The following is a 22680-nucleotide window of genomic DNA, read 5'->3' on the forward strand; positions in this document are numbered from 1 at the left end:
CTTCATTTAATACAAATAAGTATATGTAAAAGATCATCTGCTCTGTACCCCTGTATAAAATATAAAGCACTTCCAGCTTTCTCTTCAGTTAAGGTCCAGTTTCTTAACTGTCCTCCTTTAAAGGCCGACTTCTCTCTAACACAATACCATGGCCGTATACCTGAACTAATCAGTATGTAGAAGTGTTGGGAGAAAAAAAGATTTACATGTGAGCCCAACCTCCCCCCCTCCCCCCCCCCCAAAAAGCCTCATCTGATTATTTCCATTTGAGACATTTATTTTTGGAAATACATATTAAACACTATTATTTATACAAAACAGGACTAACTTTATCATAATGCATACTGTTCTCAAAAGGCCATTTTTAATAATTTGGTTCAACTTTATTGGTTTTACTCAGTAATCTCTGCGACAAACATACAATATAAAAGGAGAAAGCTGTTTTAGTCCTGCTTTTGCTGGCTGAAATACTGGCAAACATGATATGATGATACAACTACTTTTAGTTTTCGTTTTACTAAAATGCATGGGGGTGGGGGTGGGGAGACTTTCTCCATTTCTTAGTTATCCATTTCATAAACACTTGAAATATATATATTTATATATATTTTAGATAATGCACAATTTTTATTTTGCTAAAATATAGCAAGTCAGCAAGTAAAAAAAAATATTTTTCCTCAGTTTAACACAGCTCAGTAAGGTTTTTCCATTTTTCTTTTCTTTTGGCTTGGGAGGGACAACTTAAAATTTAAAAAGGGCAGTTTAGATTTACTTGCAACACCGAATGTATTACAGCCTCAGAGCAAAGAGTACTTGAAGACATATTCACCGCGGGCAGGAATGGCAAAAGAACAAGAACAACGTCTCCTGACAGTTTGGATTCATGGGGGAAAAAACATTTGCCCTGGGCAGGATGGACACAGCAATGGATCACAAGAGGTCTTGGCAGAAGACATATGCTTAGAAGACCTGAATGAAGACCTGTTCATCTGCTGGCATCCTACAGTTGGTGTTTGATGTCTTGTCCTGAGGCATTTCTGCCTGTTGAGAATAGCCACAGTGGTGCCCAAATGAGGAAATCAGAGTATTTAACATTGGAGGAAGCCAAGAATGAATATGCTGTTCTTTTCTGAGTGTTCCACAAGAGGGCAGTATTGCTTTCTAGTTTCAAAAAGGAACAATGAGGAGTCTCACAGCATGTGGTCCTTCAGGGCTGGCTCTTTTTGAGTCTCTGTTCAAACAAAATAATGCTATAACCTACAGACTTCTTGATTAATCATAAATACTGAGTAAAGTCTGGATCAAATTAGCCTTCGGTTCTCACCCCGCCTTCATTGTTATGGAGAGGTTGCCTCTTCCAGTTTCCTCAGAGGAAAAGTACAAAAACCTTGTCCCCATTGGGAATATAGTCATCCATCACTGCATAAGTACTGGCTGGAGAATGTGAATGAATTCTATATTAAAAGAACTTTCTCAGTAACATTCAGCATACAGTATCTGAGAGATCTTGGACTCACACACTTTTGTACAGCTTTTCCTCCAGATATGTTGGATATTCAGCTTAATGGTTAAGCTTTGGGGCCTGAAACCCAACATATCTGGAGGGTGCCAAGCCAGAAAAATGCAGAGTATGGCTTTTCAGACTGAGATGAACATCTTAGATGATGCGCCTATGAATGCATACTTGAGAGGATTTAGCTGTAAGTAGAAAGGTTACACTCAAAAACTGAACGCTGAGATAATTTAGCCTATCCAGACCTCAAGAATGTCTTCGGTATTTTGAAGGAAAAAAGAGCTGAGCACAACAACATTAATGGCTGGGGTCTTCTCCACTGGCTGTGCACAAAGCATATATGAACTTCCACCATAGGAAAGCCTACACTTAAAGTCCTTGAACAGAAGCCCGAATCAAATGTATGATGAACCTCTTCACTTCTGGAAAGTCAACAGGTTTTGGGGTTTCAGCCCTGATGAAGGCAGAGATGGGGGTGAGGAGGATGAAACATGAGCCTTTTTAAAGAGTCAGAATGATCCATGTTCCCCAAGAGTGGATTACTCTTAAAATAGAGTCGCCATACTATCCCACAGTAGATCACGGCTTTTTATTGAATCTATTGGCTATTACTGTTGTCATTTTAAGGGAAAGGGGGAAGCAATCAGGCATGCTGGAGTAAGAAACGTATAGTGCTGTGTAGAATTGTGCCATGCACCCATCATACATCTTTCTATTGCTCTACCATTTCTTTAAAAAATGTATCTAGTCATAACAATCTTCATCTGAAATGGATGAAGTTAGATACATAAAGCGAAAAACAACCAGACTGGAAATAAAATAAAAACAACTCCCTGCCCTTTCCAAGATTTATAAAACAATAAACGTTGGCACTAGATAAACCAAGTGGCTTGCAAAGATTTGTATGGATCTGAGTCACTGAAGCAGAGAAAGCAGAAATAGGTTTTTCTTTAATTCTCTTCTACCCATACGGTGAAGATGATCCTGTGGTGCATTCATTCAATCTATCTGCTAAAGAAAGCTGACTCATCCAGATCTGACTTTGCCCTTTCAACATTGTCCTGATATGTCATTGCTCAATTGGGAATACGGCTGCATGGAGACTGTAAGAAATGCACAGCACCCTCTTCTCTCATTAACATAGCCATGCTTCATATTTACCAGATTGGCACAATGCAAGAAATCACTTCAAATATTTGGGCCAACCCTACTTGACTTAAACAGTAGCACAGGGATCTATGAAAAAGACCAATTGATTCCTGATTAACAGAAAGAGAAAAGATCAATCTCTGCTCATCTCAGTTTCAAGAGACTCGAGCTGTTACAATTGGAGGGAGTCTCTCCCTTAGCTCCAAGAAAGGAACATGGACCAGTCCTGGTCAAGGATCTATGCTAAAGTGGTCACCATAAGTTCAAAACTCAAGAAAAGCCCCACCTGTTGAGTTCATCCTGAACCTGCTGTCTTTATAACAAACCGTTACTATATCCTAAAAGGAAGGACAGGAGAGATGTTTCACATCACAGAGACTGGAAAAGAGCAAGATGTGATGTTTGTTATGGAAAGCACTGTTATTTGGTCAATTAACATCAGCAGTCTGGATACCACTGGCAAGGAGGAGAAAAGAACAATGGCACCAGCAGAGGATGTATAGGATCATGTTTTAAAGAAAGTAGGGTGGGAGAGGGAAGGGAGAGGGGAAGCCGGGTCCTAGCTTGGGCACGGAGCATTACATTTCATTGGCCACCAACTCTTCCTTGTCAACCACACCATTGGAGAGTGAGTTCTGGCCTTCATTTAAACGCTTAACTCTGTAGGCTTCAAAATGGATGCTGCTAGTAATGTCTTTGATGTTTTGCATGTGAGTCCTAGGAAAAAGAAAAGAGAATATTTTTAACATAAAGGGAAAAAAGAGAGGAGAGAGAGAGATCTCATGTCTAAAGATGGACATAAATCAACAGCAATTTTATACTGGAATGTAAAAGAACGACTATAATACAGTAGTAAAGCATGTTTTATACACCCTAACCCCATGCTTTAGTCTTGCCATTTTCAGGAGATGTGAAAGTTACATGTGCTAGACATCGCTGTTTCTTAGAATTGGCAAGACTGAGATAAATTGACAAATGGCAATAAAGTGACAAATGGTCTGACTCTGTAGGAGTGACCTGGAAAAGAGCTACAGTGCCAACCACACTTTTGCAAACTTTGACTTGTTCACACACTATATTAAGTCATGGTTTAACCAAGGTTTGTTGAATAAACCACTGGTTAGTAGGCCATAAACCATGGATGGGAATGTATACAAAACACTCTTGCAAAACCAAATCACATTACAGAATTTTGAGTTACATGCATCATCACCAACTATGGTAGGAGCACAACCAGGCTGGAGTGTCTGATGTACTCATAGAATGGTACAATTCTACCGCACAATCCCAGGCTGAAAAGTAAATTGCCCGGAAACATGCCAAAGCGCCTCTTAGAAAATTGACACCAACCTGATCAGAAGATCTCTCAAGTAAGCAAACTCGCAGTGCGTTGTATTCTCAACTGTCAATGCAGAAGACAGAACAAACGATTAGCATAAACTCATACCTGCTAAATTCCACAGTAAGACAGAGTTCCAAAAGCCATTCAGTTTATGAAGAATCTGCAGCACTAAACACAGTGCAGTGCCCTAGTTCTAATGGGCTAGAATAGCAGGAGGAAATCCTCTCATAGTGGTTTAGTTCAATTGTCTTATGTTCTGACTTTACACTCTCTATTCCTCTGTGTGTGATGCTTCCAAAAACACTTGATCACAAACTTCTGCCTTCCAACACCCTCACTATTTTCATGAGATACAAGAACTGGCCACAGGGGGGAAGCAGAAGGCTTAAAATGACTTTCCTTTTTCCTTCCTTTCTTTTCTTTCAAGAAAAAGTACTTCATTAAAGAAGGGAATGTCATTTCATGCCAGGTTGCTGGTCCATTCCAGCCCTCTGACGTAGGAAATCCTTTTTGCATTTCAACTTTTAACACTTGGGACTCCTTCACAGGGTTTTAAAAACAAAAATCCGAACTTTGTAGCAGAAGCAACATATACCGACGTACAAATGCCGATGAAATGGGCATCAACAGCAACTGTTGGAAAAGCTTCTGTCATTCCTGCTAAGCTAAGCAGGCTTAGATATTTCAATAAACATGCCCCTGCAATCCTATCCTCTTAAAACAGTTTCAAGGAAGATGCAAAACTATTATGATCTCAAAGATTCAAGGAGAATTAACACATAGATATATCTGCTCCTGTAACATGTGAGATAGGGTTATAACAGAATCGCAATCCAGTTCAAGGAAGTAATAAAACACATAGTTCAAAAAATAAAGACTAAAGCTGTCTTTCTCTCATTTGCTATAGTCTCAGTGAGGTGGGATCCCAGCCTTCTTTGCATTAGCTGCTACAGGGAATGGGATAACTGTAATAATGTTTACAGTCCATAATGAGAGAGCAAGAGGTAAAGGATGTGCCTTCGAAAGATTTCCTTCAACCCATTTGGTTCCACAGTTTTAATATATTAAAATCTCTACAGGGCATGAATTAAATCCTACTTATACATGGCTAATAGTCCGCATGGCACTTCACAATACAGAGGGAGAGGTCTCTGCCTTAAAGAGTTTGCAATTTAAAGTTCAGGAGAAGGGAAACAGAGGAGAGGGAGAGGAAGGGGAAGGGGTGATGATGAAAGAAACAATCTGGGGTTGTTAAGTCAGTTGCATATGCTTCAGCTCAGGGACAGTAAGGCATGGCAAGTCTTCACAGAAAACGTAATGAGGGAGAGGAAAGAAAGAAGGGAGAAAGGATTGGAAGAACGGGGGTGCCATACAGATGCCCTGGGAAACACCTGCAGGCATGTCTGTTTTTTTCATAATTATGCTTGCTATTCTGCTTGCTCTTTAAAGCAGTATTTATGGAGTCATTCACAGCATAATTGTGTTGTCCACTGAATGCAAAATGTTATGTTATAACTTGGTTTTAAATCTCTGAGATTTATACCAGGTAGTATGTGAACAACAACAGAATGGATATAAATTTTTACAAAGACGCAGAATGATTGCCACTTGCAGTTAACATACGCTGATGAAGTTACAACCCACAACTACCTTTCCTCTAGTCTCCGAAGACAGCTACTGCCTATTGCTTTCTTAATCAGTGATAAATCACAGGAAGACATCTGTGCTTTCAGAACGTCTCAGGATGTTGCCTCATTTCATCTTCAGCCATGTTCCTTTAACAGTTTTGGGCCAGCCTGGGATTCTGGAATTCCCTTTTTTGCATCTTGTCTTTCTACAGTCTCTAAAAACTGAGCATTTGGATGGAGACGTAGAGTTAAACTTGAGGCAGGGGAGCTTTCTGATGAAGCAACAAATCAAAACTGTCTTCTCTTACTATCCTTGACAATTTGAATGCTAGAGACCAACAGGAATTCAAGCAATGACTGAGCAACCTAACCACAAAACGGGATTCTTATTCTGTCCAGCGGAGGGCAGCAAAGCACACTGTTTTGCAAAAAGGGATACGTACATTGCCATCTTTGCACATTCAAGATGCGACTTCAGCAAACCAAAAGCCACAATAACGGCAAGAAAACAACAAACAGAAATTCTTACCTTCAATTGTGCCCCATTTTGTTTTCCTTCCCAGAATTCGCCTTCCATTAATCTGGTATTCTTGGTCACTGCCCACCACAGCAAATGGAATCATTTCCTACGGTGAAATTTCTGGGTCAGAATGGAGGGTGAAACAAACCAGCTCCTTTTCATTGCAGCCATATTAGACAATTGAAAGACACGGCTTTATGTCCTCCACCCCCACCCACCCCGCTTTATTTTTCAGACTTCTAAGATTTGGTCCAGCCAAATCTGCAAGAGTTTCTCCACATCTGGGGATTAACAAAAGCCCAGAGGTGAAGAAGGGATAGCCAAATTAAATATAAGGGTCTTTTTGAGACTAGCTTTTTGTTTGTGAAGTACTCACGAGGAACGGTAAATTTTAGACTTTCAGAGAAAAACCATCTATCTTCCATATCTACTATTTTCCAAGACTTAACAACCTGAGCAGAATATGGTAGCAAGACTGTTAATATCAGAACCAGGGATTGTGGACAAATTAATGATAGCCTCTTTTCATCTGCAGTAGCTCACCATCTACTTCCAGGCTTAATTTAAGGGGATGTGTTGCTTTTAATTTGACTTCTATTTGTATAGTTTAATCCCAATTGCATATCGGGAAGTTGTACACCACTCAGAGTCAGCTGTTTGGGACAGCCCCAAAGCCGGGTAAACAAATAAATCAATAAAATAAGCCTGAAGGGGCTTAAGACAGTCCCCCAATGTAGAGGGAAGAGGAAATGGGCATGAAGGACAGGAGGAAGAGCCACTACCAAGGCAATGGTCAGATAAAAGGGGTCTGAGCCCAGGCCAAGAATGTAATGTGAGTAAATGTCTTAGACAAGCCCATCCCTAGTTCACATAAAGGGAGGGAGGGAGGGAGGGGAGAAGCACATTCAGACTTACAAGATTCTGTTATTTTAGCTTTACAATACAAGTAGTACTGACCTACATGGCACTGATTTGCTAGTCTGGTCTGCCTTGAAGGGCTGACAATCCCTCAACAAACTGTGAATATGTCTTCTAAGATCTTCCCTGATGCTCACTTCAGTGTGTTTTAATGCTAGGCTTATACAAGTTTATTTTTCTAGTTAATATTAATTAGGTAATTCTATTGGCTGGTTTGTTTTTTGGCATGGGGATGGAGGATGAGGATTGTTATGGAAAACGTTTAGAAGACTTCTCCTGATACTGGCATTTTCTTTTTACCCTTTGTGTCAGATGTGAAAGAGTTTTGTTTTATATTTTGCAAGTTGCTTAGTAAAATTGTGGCCAACATGCCACCATGTCAAGTGGGAGTAGAATCCTCAGGTAGTTTCAGACCACCAACTTACTCTGGGAATGGGCATGTTGACTTCTTTAGAAGTCTACAGAGTTCACAGAGCCAACGGCCAACCAGAACTTGCTCTTCTTGTCCATTCGTTGCTCCTTTGCTGGCTAGTAAGGAGACTTTCATCCTACCTCCTCAATTGTGTCTCCAAAGGCAAACTCCTTCCCCCTCAAATAAATAAATAAATAAATAAATAAACTAGATGTTTTGGGGAGCTCCCCATTTGCCAAAAAACTTTGAAACTACAGCAGGAAGCTGCTGAAGCACAGTGGGGAACTTCATTTGATTTACTGTTGCAAATGCATCCCTAACTGAAAGAGCCCTTAAATCATCATCAGTTTTACATCAGACTCAAGGAAATAGGCTACCTTGCAGATTTTTTTAATGACTCATAAATCTAATAGATAAATATATTTAAATATAATTGAGAAGAATTCTTGAAGCCCAAACTGAAAGTCTGGTGTGAACCTCTAAACACAAACAAAATGTGTATTAAAAGGGATCTTTGCACTTACCCTAAATTTTTCATTTATTAATCGGTCTTCAGAATCCTCATCAAACTGTTTCTGGGGGTATACATCTATGCCATTAGCAAGGAGATCTGCTGTAATCTAAGAACAAAAGGACAGTGAACATAACAATGCTGTAATTAGACAGACATGCCAATAAAAGGTCCTTATTGACCAAGCTATACAAGAAAGAATTGTAGTGGCCTCTGTATCTGGTCGCATTCTTATCACCCACAGCTAGCCTGCAAGGTATGAATTAAGGCAACTTTGTTGAAGCTAAGGAGGTGTGAATCTACAATGTTTGAATAGACTGGGAAGCACAATGCCATCCAAAAAGATATACAAAATGCAGTAAAGCCACCAAACAATCAACCATTATCATTTGTGAATACAGTTAACTAGATAAATGCTGGAAGTAAACACTCAATAGTCATAGGGATTTCAGTACGTGAGAAGTTTCCTGTATGTGAGAAATTTCCTGCAGTCTCTTGGGTTTAGATGTTTAAAGCAGCTTTGTGCAGTCCTTGTGCACTGATAGTACACTATGGCTCTTAAGCCACCTGCTCAAAAACAGCAGTGTTTGGAAGCTGGTCCAAAGGCTCAATTTTGTCCTGCAAGGAAACAAACTGTAATTCATCTGCAGGCTGATCCAAAATAAAAGTACAGTGGTACCTCGGGATACGAACGCCTCTACTAACGAACATTTCGGGTTACGACCAACTCGGGATACGTCCAGAGTCACGGAACGGATTAAGTTCGTATCCCGAGGTACCACTGTGTCTTGCTTTAGGCTGTGAAGTCAAGGGGCAAAATACTGAAGACTAGCCAAGTTATTTTTGGCATCTGTAGCAGAAACCTGCAACCATCTTTTTTCCACGTTCATAGGAAAAATGCAACAATTAAATAAAACAGAAGACCTTTAACAGCACTAATTGGTAGGGCCATTAATGGTAGGGTCAAAACAAAGCAAATGAAGACAGTCAGGGTGGTTAACTTCAGCAGGATGAGAGCAGAGACATCTCTCTCCAAACAGGGCTGGACATGTGGGTGGTACAGTTAAGCAATGAGAAAAGCTACTGACTACCTTTAAGTCACACATAGCAAGTTTCTTTTATCAGAGCAATGTTAATAAAGAGGTCTGTTTTTAAAATCCACCTGGAGGAAAACCTGCAAAATGGAGGGGGCCATTGAGTTTATTTTCCCACCCTGAAAAGAGAGCAAGCCAAGAGAAACACATATAGTGCTTGGAAACTGATGAAGGCCCTTCCTCTTATCAGGCAAGATTGCTCTGAACTGTGGCCCAAGCAGTGTGCTGGGTCCTGGGTCTCAGGGAATGGTGCGGGAGAAGGGAAGAGACCCAGAAAAGTTAGGAAGGACCTTGTCCCGTCCCGTCCCGTCCCGTCCCATCCCATCCCATCCCCCTTACCCTTTGCTTGAAGGAGTCCCTCTCCTCCAGAGTTAATGTGTCTGCTTTGGCGATGACAGGCACAATGTTAACTACTTTGCTCAAGCGTCTCATGAATTCAATGTCAAGTGGCCGGAGGCTAAAAACAAGACACAGAAGAGATTTCTTAAATGAGACCAGGAAAGTGGAATCATTCTGTCTTTCCTCTGCTCTTCAGGAACACAGAAACACCGTGAGGAAATGGCTCTCTCTCCACAGGACACTTAAAAAGGGGTCTGAAAAGTCAACAAACAGGTTTGAATGTGAACATAGGGATTGCTGTTTTTGATCGATCCACTCAACATGCATTCAGACCAAGGTCACACAAGGTCATGGAGATGCCTCAGGAAAGACCACAATCAGTGCTTCACATTCCTCAAGAACTGATACCAAGGGGCAGGCCTCCTAGGATACTGAAAGAAAATTATCCTGACTAGGAGCCATTGGCAGCAATGTGTTTCATGAATGTCTTTAATCCCATTTTAAAGTTGTCCACATCAGAAGCCAGAACAACATATTGATAACTCTCTCAACCTACTGACTGCAGCAATTTAGGAAGTGGGATCAAACAGCTAGCCCTTGGGTGCTGCCCTTAACTCTTTGGAGGAAACCTACTACTACAAGACAATATCATGCAAATTTAGCTTCCTATGTCCCCTTGTTACCCAGGACACATCTGCACTCTGTGTATATGTGTGTGCGTGCATGTATAATACAAATACAAAAAAATGTGTGCAAATCACTGCTATTGTGTAAATATCAGCAAAAATAGAAGGCAGACTGTTCTTTGGTCTCTGTGTGTCTTGACTTTTATAGTGTGGTTCCCAGCTCAAAAATCAGATACAAAAATGCACACGACTGCATAGAAGAGGAATTTCTAAAAATGTTTTTAACATTTGCAAATGCATATGGGATTGGTTAGAACAGACGCGATTGAATAAAATATGGGAAACTGACAGACCCAAACCAATCCTTACTTTACAGTGATCTAGGTCTGGTGGAATGAGAGACTAACTTCTGGCTACAAGGGTTGCGCTTTTTTCCTTCCAAAAGAAGTGAGTTTGCCTTCTAGTGGATGGCAGATCTAAGTCCTATGGTTTTTTTTTTCTTTCCTCATGAAAAACAACAACATGAACATTTTGTTCAGCTGTTCCCCCACTCCTGCTTTTTTCTTTTTTGTTTGGGGTGGGGTTTGCTTGTTTGTTTCCTTGGTCTTCAAGGCTTCTGCACATGGCCAGGTTATCTTGGGCAATAGAGAAAAGGTTGCTGTGTTCTACTAGGCTAGTACATAGACTACTGGGATACATTTTACAAAATGGCAAGCAGGGGAGGCATCAAAGTTGGGAAAACAGGAATATTGTGAGAATATGCTCCATAGAAGCAGCTAGGAGGGAGTAGCACTGGATATTCTGACTTCAGTCCATCATACAGCAAACAGAGAAAGATGGAGCCAGCTTCTCATTGAAGTGCACCAGATCAGGGATCACTCACCTTTTGCAAAGTGTGCTTTTAAAACCTTTGAGGGTCTTGAAGTTCCAAGTTAACTGCATTTGGCTTTAATGAACTGAGTAGCAGCTATTCTCCCAAGTGGATTTTAGGTATTTTATATTGTAACAATTGTTTCCCCCTTGGGAACCATGTTCTGAAAGGTGGGTTATAAATCTTCCCAATAATATAAATAACCAAAATGTTAGGAAGCCCCCATTTGCATTCTACTACTCATGGCAGCTTCCAGACCAACTGCTGTGGTCTATAAAGAAAGCTGTGGGTATCTTGATTGATTTCAATATTAATCATTGTGATATTTAGAAAGTATATATGTACTCTCTTGTGACACAAGATACTCTTGGTTAAGCTGATCACTTGCTCTTTAAGAACATGCTGGAGTCCTGCCTTAGCAACCGTAGGCTATGTTTCTCCCCATGTTAACTTACTGCATTCATCCTAAACTTGAAATGCATTCATTCATTCATTCTGCATACAGTAAAAGGACAAAGAAAATGGGGCAGATGGATTCACAGAGTCTATGAGTTATTCTCAAAATGGTTGCTTTTTTTTTAGTCAGAAACTATCTATCCTGAGGCACAACCCAGGTTGTCTTCCAGCTAGAGAAATTTGCACCGAACTTCATAGTAAAGTTATGGGGACAGAAACCATGTTGCTTCTCATTTTTGTCAGAGTATCAACATCCACATACAAATGTGAAGCACAGACATCCAAGAGAAGTCACGAAGCAGCAGAAGCTTGAAACGGCAGCAAGAATCTCCCAAAGCATGAAATTCTACAAAGTAAACAGTGAGTGTGCTTCATCTCTTGCTGATAAGCAGCTTTCTAGTCCTTGCTGAGTCAAAAGAGAAGCCTGAGTGGGGATGCCAGGAAGCTAACTAATGGCAGTGACCAGTGAAATAAGATTTCCTCAGCATACTCAATTTAGATTACATGTCATGGACATTTAGCATTCCAGTTCAACTACTCAGATCACTCGCTTGTTCCTGACCCTAGAACAGGAGTTGGGATGAGTTGCTGGCAGAGACTTTGCAGACAAAATCGCTTGCATTCATTCCAAGTTAGAAATCCACAAGACAGAGGTCCAAGAGTAACATCTAGCAATGCTTGATGGGAAAAGTTTGATCCTGAGGAAGCACTGGGATATGAGCTCTGTCACTTGTAGGCTTGATCCCTACATTACCAGGGAGAGAATAGGAAACTGGGTCTGGGCAGTTTTGAAACCTTACTGTGGGAGGGTGGAGATGTCAATGTATTTGAAGAAGGCCTTAGTGCAACCATTCCTTAAGTAACTGACCCTGGACCCAGCTGTATTGAACAACCCCCACCCAATATTTAACTTCCCCTTTTGGGGAAAGGTTGTTGAGATGGTGATGGATCATCAACTGCAAAGGACTCTGGAAGAAATGGATGATCAGAACCTTCCCAGTCTTGATTCAGGCATGGGTACGGAATGGAAATTGCATTGGTTGCTCTTGATTACACATGGTGGGTCTTAAATGGAAGCAGCATGATCCAACCTTCAATGCCATTAACTATGGTATCTTTCCAGACTAACTTTGAGGGCTAAGAACTGAAAGCATCTTTTTGGGTGGTTCAATGCCCAGGTGTGTGGGTCCAATCAGCACATATGGGAGAGGAGAGGTCAAGCCCCTGGGCACTCCAATATGGGATGCCTCAGGGCTTGATCCTTTTTATCTATCTATCTGTCTGTCTGTCTGTCTGTCTGTCTGTCTGTCTATGCAATTTCTATAACCCTCAATGCAAGTGACTCTGGATGGCAAACAATTTCAATAATTAAAATAATTAAAACAATTACAATTTTCCCATCTTCATGTAGCCATCTCCAGGAAACTGTTGGGGGAACTCTCCCATCAATATGCAGATGATACTCTGTTATACATCTCTAGCCAGTCTCTATATCTCTAGTCCAGTCTATGTGGGAGATGCAGTGGAAATCTTGTCCCAGTACCTAGAGGCTTTAATGGTCTGAATAGAGAGACACAGGCTGAAACAATCCTTAAAAGATGGAGTGGGTGTGGGTTCAGAAACTGACTGACTCTGGGACAATACCAACCACTGTTGATGTGGTTGTGCTCTCCCAGAAAAAAGCTGGTACGCAGCCATTCATGGAACAGAAGTCCCTCATTACAGTCACTTGTGCCCTTGTCACCTTGAAGACCATCTGGAAACAGTAACTAGTGCAAAATGTAGCACCCTGCATATCAGTCAGGACATCCAGCATTTGCCATGTAACCATGCAATCCAGGAGTTACATTGGTTGCTGGTTTGTTTTCAGGATTAATTCAAGGTGGTGGTGATCACTTTTAAAGTCCCTCATGGCTTGGGACTCAATTATCTTTGAGAATACTTGCTCCAGATAGAATCTGCATAACCAAAGGCATGTCTGTAGAGAGCGCTTGCTGAGTTTTCACTCATAAGGTGCAAAAAGAGGGGACTTGAAGGTGGCCATTCTCTGATTGCAGGATGTATTCAGGAGGCTTTTAAAAACATGCCTCTCAATGTACATTTGGGGAGAATGGAATTGGTATCTGTAATGGAATGTGACGGTCACCTTGGAAGACAGGGAAGAGATGCCACCTAAGGAACGATCAGATAAAAGAGAAAGGAGTCCACAACAGAGTAATGGCCAGAGAAAGAAACTTGGGAAGGACACACCCTAACTACTCAGGCAGTAAAGTGGGAGATCTGTACTTTCAGACTTGCAAGATTCTGTTAATGTAGCCTTACCATAAAGTGGAATTAGCTCATCTAGTCATGTTTCCTGTCTGGTTTACCTGGGAGGGCTGACCGTATCTGATCTTGGAATGAATCTAGTTGTTTTGATGATATAAAGTTTCATGGTTTTTGTGACTGTAATATGATTTAAATTGATTGATTGCATGTATTAGTGTGATTATTTGACAATCTGTTAATTAGTGTAACGGATATTGTCGCTTATAATCAGATAATCATTTGCTTAGAATGAGATAATTGAAATGGTATAAAAGCATCTGTAATCTGTAAACATAAATAAAGTAAGATCTCATATTTCCATCTGGAATTTTCATTTCACCTGCTTTAATTTACACCTCTAGCAATTAGGTCTAAGATGGCAACATCAACTGGAAGTGACAAATTTTTATACAAGATGGCTCAGCCATCAGCTCAGCTGAACTGTTGAGTGTTTAAGATGTCCCAATTCCCAGCCACTTTACAGATTACAAAGGGGAGAACATTTTCTAGAGGTCAGAACAGTGCTCCTTGTGAATGTACAGGATGGCAAATTATTTTTTGTACCTTCTTCCTTGTGCCAGTATGCAACCGACTGCTAAAATGAGGAATACTACAGTACTGCAGAAGAGCAGGGAATATTACTCTTACTGCAAAGCAAGACCAGATGGTCAACTATGACACAGAGAGAAGCATGTGGAAGCTGTCAAGTGATTTTTACTACATTCTTCTGTAGAAAAAGGAAAAAGGGAATAAGCTTTTTACTAACTCCTCTAGCCAGTTCCGAAATAAAAGAAAGCTAGCAGTCCATCAAATGAGGGCTCTAATGAGATGGGACAATACCTCTGGTGTAGAGGCTGAAGCAAAAGATTCAAAAGTCTTGTGAGCCATTTGGAACTTTTCTGTTCCCACCTAGCTTGTTATATAATAAATACGTATGACTATTGAAAGAGAAAGAGTGTAAGGGAGAGAAAACTAAGCAGAACTGAACATAATCCAAATTCCAATATTGCACTGCCAGCTGGTTTCCATGTCCCAAAGGCATATTAATTTATAATATGCTAACCATAATAGAGTGTGCAAAATGCATGTGCTGCAGATAGAGGGTGTCAATATCTTTGGGTGACTTAATTAGAACTGAAAGAAATCTAAAATATGTCTAGAGCTTATTGGCACATTGGGGTTTTGTTTGTGTTTGTAAATCTTACACTCTACCTCCTGATTGATGGGATACAAACAATAACATGTTGGCTTACAAAGTACTCTCTAGGTTAGAGATCCTAGCTTGCATAAAATAAAGTTAGCTTGGCATAAAACCTGGGCTTTTGTTGTACTTATGGCGTACTCGGCCAAATGTGCCAGCTGTCCTTACAGTTAGCAAGCAATGCTGCATATGGCGTGAGGAAGATTAAGGCTAGTAACCATCTATACTTCCTCTGTTACTAAAAACATTAGGAGAAAGCCTCAATTGGCCAAAGCCACAATGGGTACCAGGCATGAGTATCTATGGGCCCATCTGGTGACTATCATAGCATATGGAAGACTCCAACTAGAAATATAAGAGGAGTAAATGGCAAAAAGCATAAATTAGTGAATGAAATGAGCTCAAGAAAAGCTGTGGGTTGGTAAAATTAAGAGAAAGGTGAAATATGTAATAGATTTGAATGAAGGTGGTCTGATCTCGTGGAGTAGTGCTGATGAATACATAAAGGAAAGTGATACAGGTTTAATTATTAATGAAAGGGATAAAACATATGAACTGATGCTAAGGATATGCATAAAAGGACAAATTCCTAAGTTGGTGATATCAGCATCTTACACTCCAATGAATGGTGATAATGAAAGAATCAGGGATGAGCCTGGGAGAAAATTGCACAACATTCTGAATAAACATGATCCAGAGAAAAGCATTATTTTGCTAGGTGATATGGATGGATGAATGGGAATGCAATGAACAAATATAGAAAAACTGATTGGGCCATTCAAAGACTCAAGAATGAATGATAATGTTAATTGATCAATGAGTATCTGCTTAAAAATAGATCTGTTTGTTCTGAATACATTGCTTATGCATAAGTCTATTAATGAGTACATATGTAAATGGAATGAATATAAATGTAAAAACATGATTGATTTCATGGTTTATTAGAATTAATGGAGAATACAAGGGAGATGAAAAGGCCTGAATGTGAAAAGGACCACATTTTATTAGTGTCAGGGAAATTTAGGGGGAAAAATTGCATTGTGCTAGAGGAGTGGCTGTACAAATTGAATAAATAAATAAATTTTAAAAAGGAGGAGGAGAAGTGGAAGAAACAAAAGGAGAATGATTGCACTTCCACCAGAATGGATACAAAGTAGGTAAAAGGAAAAAGGATGCATAAGCTGATTGGCACAAAGTTTGTGGAGTTACACTAATAGGAAGTATGAGAAAGGATGCTTGGTGGAACAATAAACTGAAAGGGATTATGCATCAGAAAAAATGTACGTAAGAGAATAAGAAACAAGAAGAGAGTGATAGCATAAATGTGGATGGAGATATAAAAAGAGCTGCAAAGAATATAATCAAAGTTACCAAGGAATAGTTAAGTTTAAAAAAGGCAGAGAAAATGCAGAGCAATTTTGAGGGAAATTAAAAAAAAAAGTTCTGCAAGTGGGTGAAGAGGGCTAAGCAAAAAGCTTCCAGAAGTCTGAATGACAGTAAGAATGAAAGCGATGAAATCATTCAGGATGAAACCGAAATTTTAAAAAAAATGCTAGAAAGAGTATTTTAGAGATCTGTATGTGGGTGATATCTCAAAGAATAGAATTAAAGTGAGTGCCATTAACCTTAATGTCCAAGAACAGAATGATGAAGGGGAAGCCATAGATACTGTGAGGGTACTGAAAAGTGTTACAGTTGCAGATGTTGATGATGCAACTGGAGAAATGTTAATCAATGGGTGTGATGGAATGGCTCTGTGACTTGTATAATGCATGTGTGAAAAATGCATCCATGCCTAATGACTGGAAGAATGTTACTGTTCCCTTCTACAAAGGAAAAGGTAAAAAAAAAAAAGTAAAAAAAAAAAGGTAAAAACAGTAAATGCAAAAGCTATAAGAGGATTAGTTTCTTAAGCATGCCTAAGAAAGCGTGTGGCAGAATTCTGATCAAAAGTACTCTGTGGCTTTATGTTGGACAGGGAATGTGCAGGCCAAGTTGTTGCTCTTTAGCAGGTCATCACAAATCTATGAATGCGTACAATGATGTTTACTCCACATTTATTGATTTAGAGAAAGTCTATGATAGGTTTGAATTATGGGATATTTTATATGAATATGTAATTGAACTTTGGTTGCTGAATACAGTAAGAGTAGTACACAAAGGAAGCAAAGCATGTATGAGAATAAGTGAAATGCTAAGTTTCATTGAGCAAGGGATAAGAAAAGTGTGATTTTATGCATTTTGTGTAACACTGCTTATCCAGAAAAGCAACAGCATAATGAGCAGGCAAGCATGCAATACTGTTTCTATCTGCTATCCTCTGGCAGAAACTTACTGACTACAGAAGAGTTGTGTTAAACCTTTAGGAATAAGAAATCACATATTAGCATGCTTCTTTCTGTAACTCAAAGAACTGAAATGTTTAATGATAACAAACTCTTTGCTATAATGTGTAACCATCCTATTTGCCTTAAATAAATAAAGATGCATTAATTGAAAGGTCCAGTTACAGTGGGGCAAAAAAGTATTTAGTCAGCCACCAATTGTGCAAGTTCTCCCACTTAAAAAGATGAGAGAGGCCTGTAATTTTCATCATAAGTATACCTCAACTATGAGAGACAAAATGGGGGAAAAAATCCAGAAAATCACATTGTCTGATTTTTAAAGAATTTATTTGCAAATCATGGTGGAAAATAAGTATTTGGTGAATATCAAAAGTTCATCTCAATACTTTGTTATATATCCTTTGTTGGCAATGACAGAGGTCAAATGTTTTCTGTAAGTCTTCACAAGGTTTTCACACACTGTTGCTGGTATTTTGGCCCATTCCTCCATGCAGATCTCCTCTAGAGCAGTGATGTTTTGTGGCTGTCGCTGGGCAACACGGACTTTCAACTCCCTCCAAAGGTTTTCCATGGGGTTGAGATCTGGAGACTGGCTAGGCCACTCCAGGACCTTGAAATGCTTCTTACGAAGCCACTCCTTCATTGCCCGGGCGGTGTGTTTGGGATCATTGTCATGCTGAAAGACCCAGCCACGGTTTATCTTCAATGCCCTTGCTGATGGAAGGAGGTGTTCACTCAAAATCTCACGATACATGGCCCCATTCATTCTTTCCTTTACACGGATCCTTTGCAGAAAAACAGCCCCAAAGCATGATCTTTCCATCCCCATGCTTCACAGTAGGTATGGTGTTCTTTGGATGCAACTCAGCATTCTCTCTCCTCCAAACACAACAAGTTGAGTTTAGACCAAAACATTCTACTTTGATTTCATCTGACCATATGACATTCTCCCAGTCCTCTTCTGAATCATCCAAATGCTCTCTAGCAAACTTCAGACGGGCCCAGACATGTACTGGCTTAAGCAGGGGGACACGTCTGGCACTGCAGGATTTGAGTCCCTGGCGGCGTAGTGTGTTACTGATGGTAGCCTTTATTACTTTGGTCCCAGCTCTCTGCAGGTCATTCATTAGGTCCCCCCGTGTGGTTCTGGGATTTTTGCTCACCGTTCTTGTGATCATTTTGACCCCACAGGGTGAGATCTTGCATGGAGCCCCAGATCGAGGGAGATTATCAGTGGTCTTGTATGTCTTCCATTGTCTAATTATTGCTCCCACAGTTGATTTCTTCACACCAAGCTGCTTGCCTATTGCAGATTCAGTCTTCCCAGCCTGGTGCAGGTCTACAATTTTGTTTCTGGTGTCCTTCGACAGCTCTTTGGTCTTGGCCATAGTGGAGTTTGGAGTGTGACTGTTTGAGGTTGTGGACAGGTGTCTTTTATACTGATAACAAGGTCAAACAGGTGCCATTACTACAGGTAATGAGTGGAGGACAGAGGAGCCTCTTAAAGAAGTAGTTACAGATCTGTGAGAGCCAGACATCTTGCTTGTTTGTAGGTGACCAAATACTTATTTTCCACCATGATTTGCAAATAAATTCTTTAAAAATCAGACAATGTAATTTTCTGGATTTTTTCCCCCATTTTGTCTCTCATAGTTGAGGTACACCTATGATGAAAATTACAGGCCTCTCTCATCTTTTTAAGTGGGAGAACTTGCACAATTGGTGGCTGACTAAATACTTTTTTGCCCCACTGTATCTCAAGGTTCTGCCATCCAACTCCACAGATTAAAGCAAAGCGTCATTCTCAACAGAGAACCATCAGAGCTGAGCACACCAAACTAATAAGAATCAAGGCAGGAATCAATGGTCTTTGGAGAGATTTAAGAGGGGAAATGTACTGCCCTCTCTAGAACCTAGTGCAAATAACTGTAAGTGGGCCCTTACCACTCATTTTAGTGTGAAAGAATAAACTCAAGGAGACAGGTGAAGGTGGGAAACGGGGGATGGGGGAGATTTCTCATCCCTTACAGAGGAATTTCATTCTGACCTTGAGAAGGAAATGGGAGAAGAGACATGGTTACTCAGCTCTGAGAAATTAGAAAAGGTGAAAAAGTGCTCAGAATAGTCCCACCTTGGCCTTGTTGTCTTTAAAAAGGGGGCAGTGAAGGTTATGGACATGCTTTCAAGATTCTGTTAATACTCCCTGCAACAATAAAGTTGCATTCCTGGAATCCTGCAGTGTGTTTCTTGACCTAGCCAACCTCAAAGGGCTGACATCCCCTAAAATATGGCTCTTGAAACTTCAGCTGGTAGATTTCAGTACACTGATGCAGTAGAGCATATGCAAGCAGGGTACTTCCTTGTGTGTTTAAAGATAACATGAAGGAGCTTTGATGGAGGGAGAGAAATAGAGCTTTAAAGGAAAGTAGGACACAGAGCAGGCTGAACCTTCTGCTGGGTCCTCCTCCCTGATGTGCAAGAACAGAGAATTACACTGAGTGGCAGACACTGCCATATCAGTTTAAAGTAGAAATGGCTGTGTGTGTCCATGTGTCACATACCATATATACTCACAGAGAAGCTGAACATTTGAAGTGCCAAAATACACCCAAAAGATTGAGTTAGGCTTATCTGCGGATGGGCTTATCCACGAGTATATACAGTAATACTTTTTTTTGAAGTACCCATACACTCCAGCATACCCATGGATAAGCCAATTGTGAAAATTAAAACATGAACATTTTGAGGGTGACACATTTTTCATGGTATTTTGGTTAATTCAGGGTTGGTTTATCCGCGGATGGGCTTACACGCGAGTATATACGGGGCTTAGTTACACTTGAAAGTTTTCTCAAAAGCCATGCAGCTCCATTCTACTCATACGCTGCTGCCACTGAGTACAGTATCATAAACCAGAAAGACTTCTAGTGTACCAATAACCACCAGGAGCAATTATAGAAAAGTTTTAAAAGGAAGCAGAAAGAGAGAGACTGGGGGTATCCATATTCTTTCCTGACTCTTCCCGCATCCTTTATAACCTGCCTGCAAACTGCAACTTGACTCTTCCCGTAAACCTGCTGACTCTTGCCGGCCCCCCTCCCTCAATCCACATTTTTTTGTTTTTTTGGGGCACTGGGATAGGAAAGCAAAGCCCTAGAATGAACTGTCTGGAGCAAGGAACACCTAGGCCTAACCTCCAGCAGGGATATCACACTACACGAAAGTCAGAAATGATGTGTCTCATAGCTTCAAAACCATGGTGTTATATTGGAAACACATGTTGCTGGGAAAAGAGGAATACACCAGGCAGACTTTTAGGCACCGCTTACCACGCAAGAGGCAAACTGTGGGGCGCAATTAGAAAGCCTCTCCCAGGCAGTCTAATGTTTCAGTGTCTATATAGGAAAGGAACTGATATGTTGAAGTATGTTGGTTCTCAGGGAGAAATCGGCCTCCTTGCCAGACAAGCTGTGAATCAGCACCTATGCCCAGCCGCAGCTGAAAAGGTGTGTTTGTGTAACTTGCAAGGGGGAAGGAAAACAGGACTAGCAATGACGTAAGGCATATTTGAAGGCAGGGACTGAGCGAGCACTATTTTCTTGGATGTCTGGTTCCAGGGAAAGATTGCAATATGTGCCACAGAAAAGTGTGCTATAGAAAATCAGGGGCTATAGTTTGGAAGGAGCATACGTACGAGTGGCCAGTGGCAGGGATGAAATATATACAGCAGTGAACTCTGCTATCCGGGATCTGCTTCTTCCGATTAATATTCAGCTCTTCCTGGAGATACTTCTCATACTGGTCATTGATGAACTTCATTATGGGCTGCCAACTGTGCAAGGAAATAAATAAATAAAAGCACTTTAGAGGCAAATGTCTCTATGCGGGGATTCCCTTTAAAAAAAAAAAATCACCCCATGTGCTCTATGCACTTTCTCAAGCTTTTAAGCACTGATTGATTGCCATCAAGTTGTTTTTGACTCCTAGCGACCACAAAGTTTTTTTCCTAGATTTTCTCTTAAGCATACCTAACTTAATAAAAGGGGAAACTCTTGGCTAATTATAAATGATTGTTTGCTAGTGCTTTACAGGGAAAAGTGCATGGACAGAGAGTCACAGAACTCACAACCTGCTTTAAATATACACTTATGAATAACAAGAAATCATTACAAAGGTAAGCCACTTCATTTTGACAGAGTTGCTATGACGGCTAACATTTCCATGTTGGACTTTTTCAGGAGGAACAGCAGTTCATCTTTTGCTGGCAGAGACATAGCGCAGTCACCCAGTGCTGGTAAACAGAATTTCTCCAGAACTTGCTATGAAGAGTATCTGAAAAGTTAGACAGGGTGGATACACTCCAGGTCCCCTCCCTTAAATGTTGTCATCTTGGACGTGCACCTTCTCGGTGGCCACCCCAGCCCTTTGGACCAGCCTTCCACCTGAGATCCAAGGGAACCCTTCCTTTTAGCCTTCGGGAGGGCCATGAAGCTCTGGCATTGGGCTAGGTTGGGGGTTGAGATGGGAGGCTGTTTGGTCTGGCACCTGGAGGGAAGGGTTCTTCTGTTTTTAGCTACGTTTTATGGCTTGTTGTGAGCCATCTAGAATCATTATCTGACTAGGCAGCCATATAAATCCAAATAAATAAAGGTGGCTTCCTGAGCATGCAGTATTCAACATTAGGATCTTTGTATTCCAGAAATACCCAGCCTTCATTTTGCAGACTTGTAGCTCTCCCTTGAACCTCCATTTATGTTCTTTGACAGGCAGACCCTTAAAGTTAAGAGAGGAATGAAATCTGAAGCCAATTTGCATTTGCTGTATTTGGAGACATGCCACCATTGTTTTGTTGACTTTGGAACATTGATGCCATTTGATATTCCTTATTCCAGATAATCCCTTGCAGAATGGTAAGGAAACAGTAAGATGTATTCTCAATGGTCCTTTCCTCCACTCTTATAATCCACATCAACCATGGAGGTGACCCTTTGCTAACCGTGCACCATGGCTTCACATTTTCCTACACATTACAGAAGGAATTCCATCGTAGTTCTCTTCTGAGTAACTTAATTGGTAAGACAATCCTCATGAGAAAAGTTGGATGAGTAACTGCAAATCCCCATGTCTGTAAAGTACAGTTTGGTTTAGAAAATTTGCTAGCTTTTGGAAGTATCAAGAGATTTTGGCATACCTTTTTGCCGTTTATCATCTAAAGCAGAGTAATTCTACTCCATTCTCCCTTCCACCCAGGTGAGACATATTCTTGGGAAGTAAACAACAATACTAACTTCAACTCAAAATAATTCCCTTATTCTTATCCAGATTAAGTTCTTCTCTTTTTGCTTCATAGTCCAGAGACAGAAGTTTGGTCTGAACTGGTTTTACACCAGTCCAAAAAAAAAAAAAAAGTAGGCCACGTTGTAGGAATAGCTAGAGTTGAAGTACCAA

The 22680-nt window shown here is 40.5% G+C and overlaps 1 protein-coding gene across 3 annotated transcripts in view; it reads right to left on the minus strand.

Moving 5' to 3' along the window:
• Positions 1 to 256: 256 nt before the first annotated feature.
• The window catches only part of SEPTIN9 (septin 9), a 233958-nt gene continuing 211534 nt past the window's right edge, over positions 257 to 22680 (minus strand). For all 3 annotated transcript variants that reach the window (XM_088133419.1, XM_007426667.4, XM_007426666.4), the window contains 6 exons: positions 20927 to 21064; positions 9427 to 9544; positions 8007 to 8102; positions 6162 to 6258; positions 4013 to 4064; positions 257 to 3379 (listed from right to left, as the gene is read on the minus strand). In XM_088133419.1, the coding sequence (XP_087989545.1) occupies positions 3241 to 3379; positions 4013 to 4064; positions 6162 to 6258; positions 8007 to 8102; positions 9427 to 9544; positions 20927 to 21064 (640 nt within the window). In that variant the 3' untranslated portion in view covers positions 257 to 3240. The remainder of the gene's footprint in view (positions 3380 to 4012; positions 4065 to 6161; positions 6259 to 8006; positions 8103 to 9426; positions 9545 to 20926; positions 21065 to 22680) is intronic.

The sequence above is a fragment of the Python bivittatus genome, unplaced genomic scaffold (genome assembly GCF_059951505.1).
Source record: "Python bivittatus isolate LINGU-HERP-01145 unplaced genomic scaffold, Pbiv_v1 ctg000080_np1212, whole genome shotgun sequence".
In the NCBI taxonomy this organism is placed as follows: Eukaryota; Metazoa; Chordata; class Lepidosauria; order Squamata; family Pythonidae; genus Python; species Python bivittatus.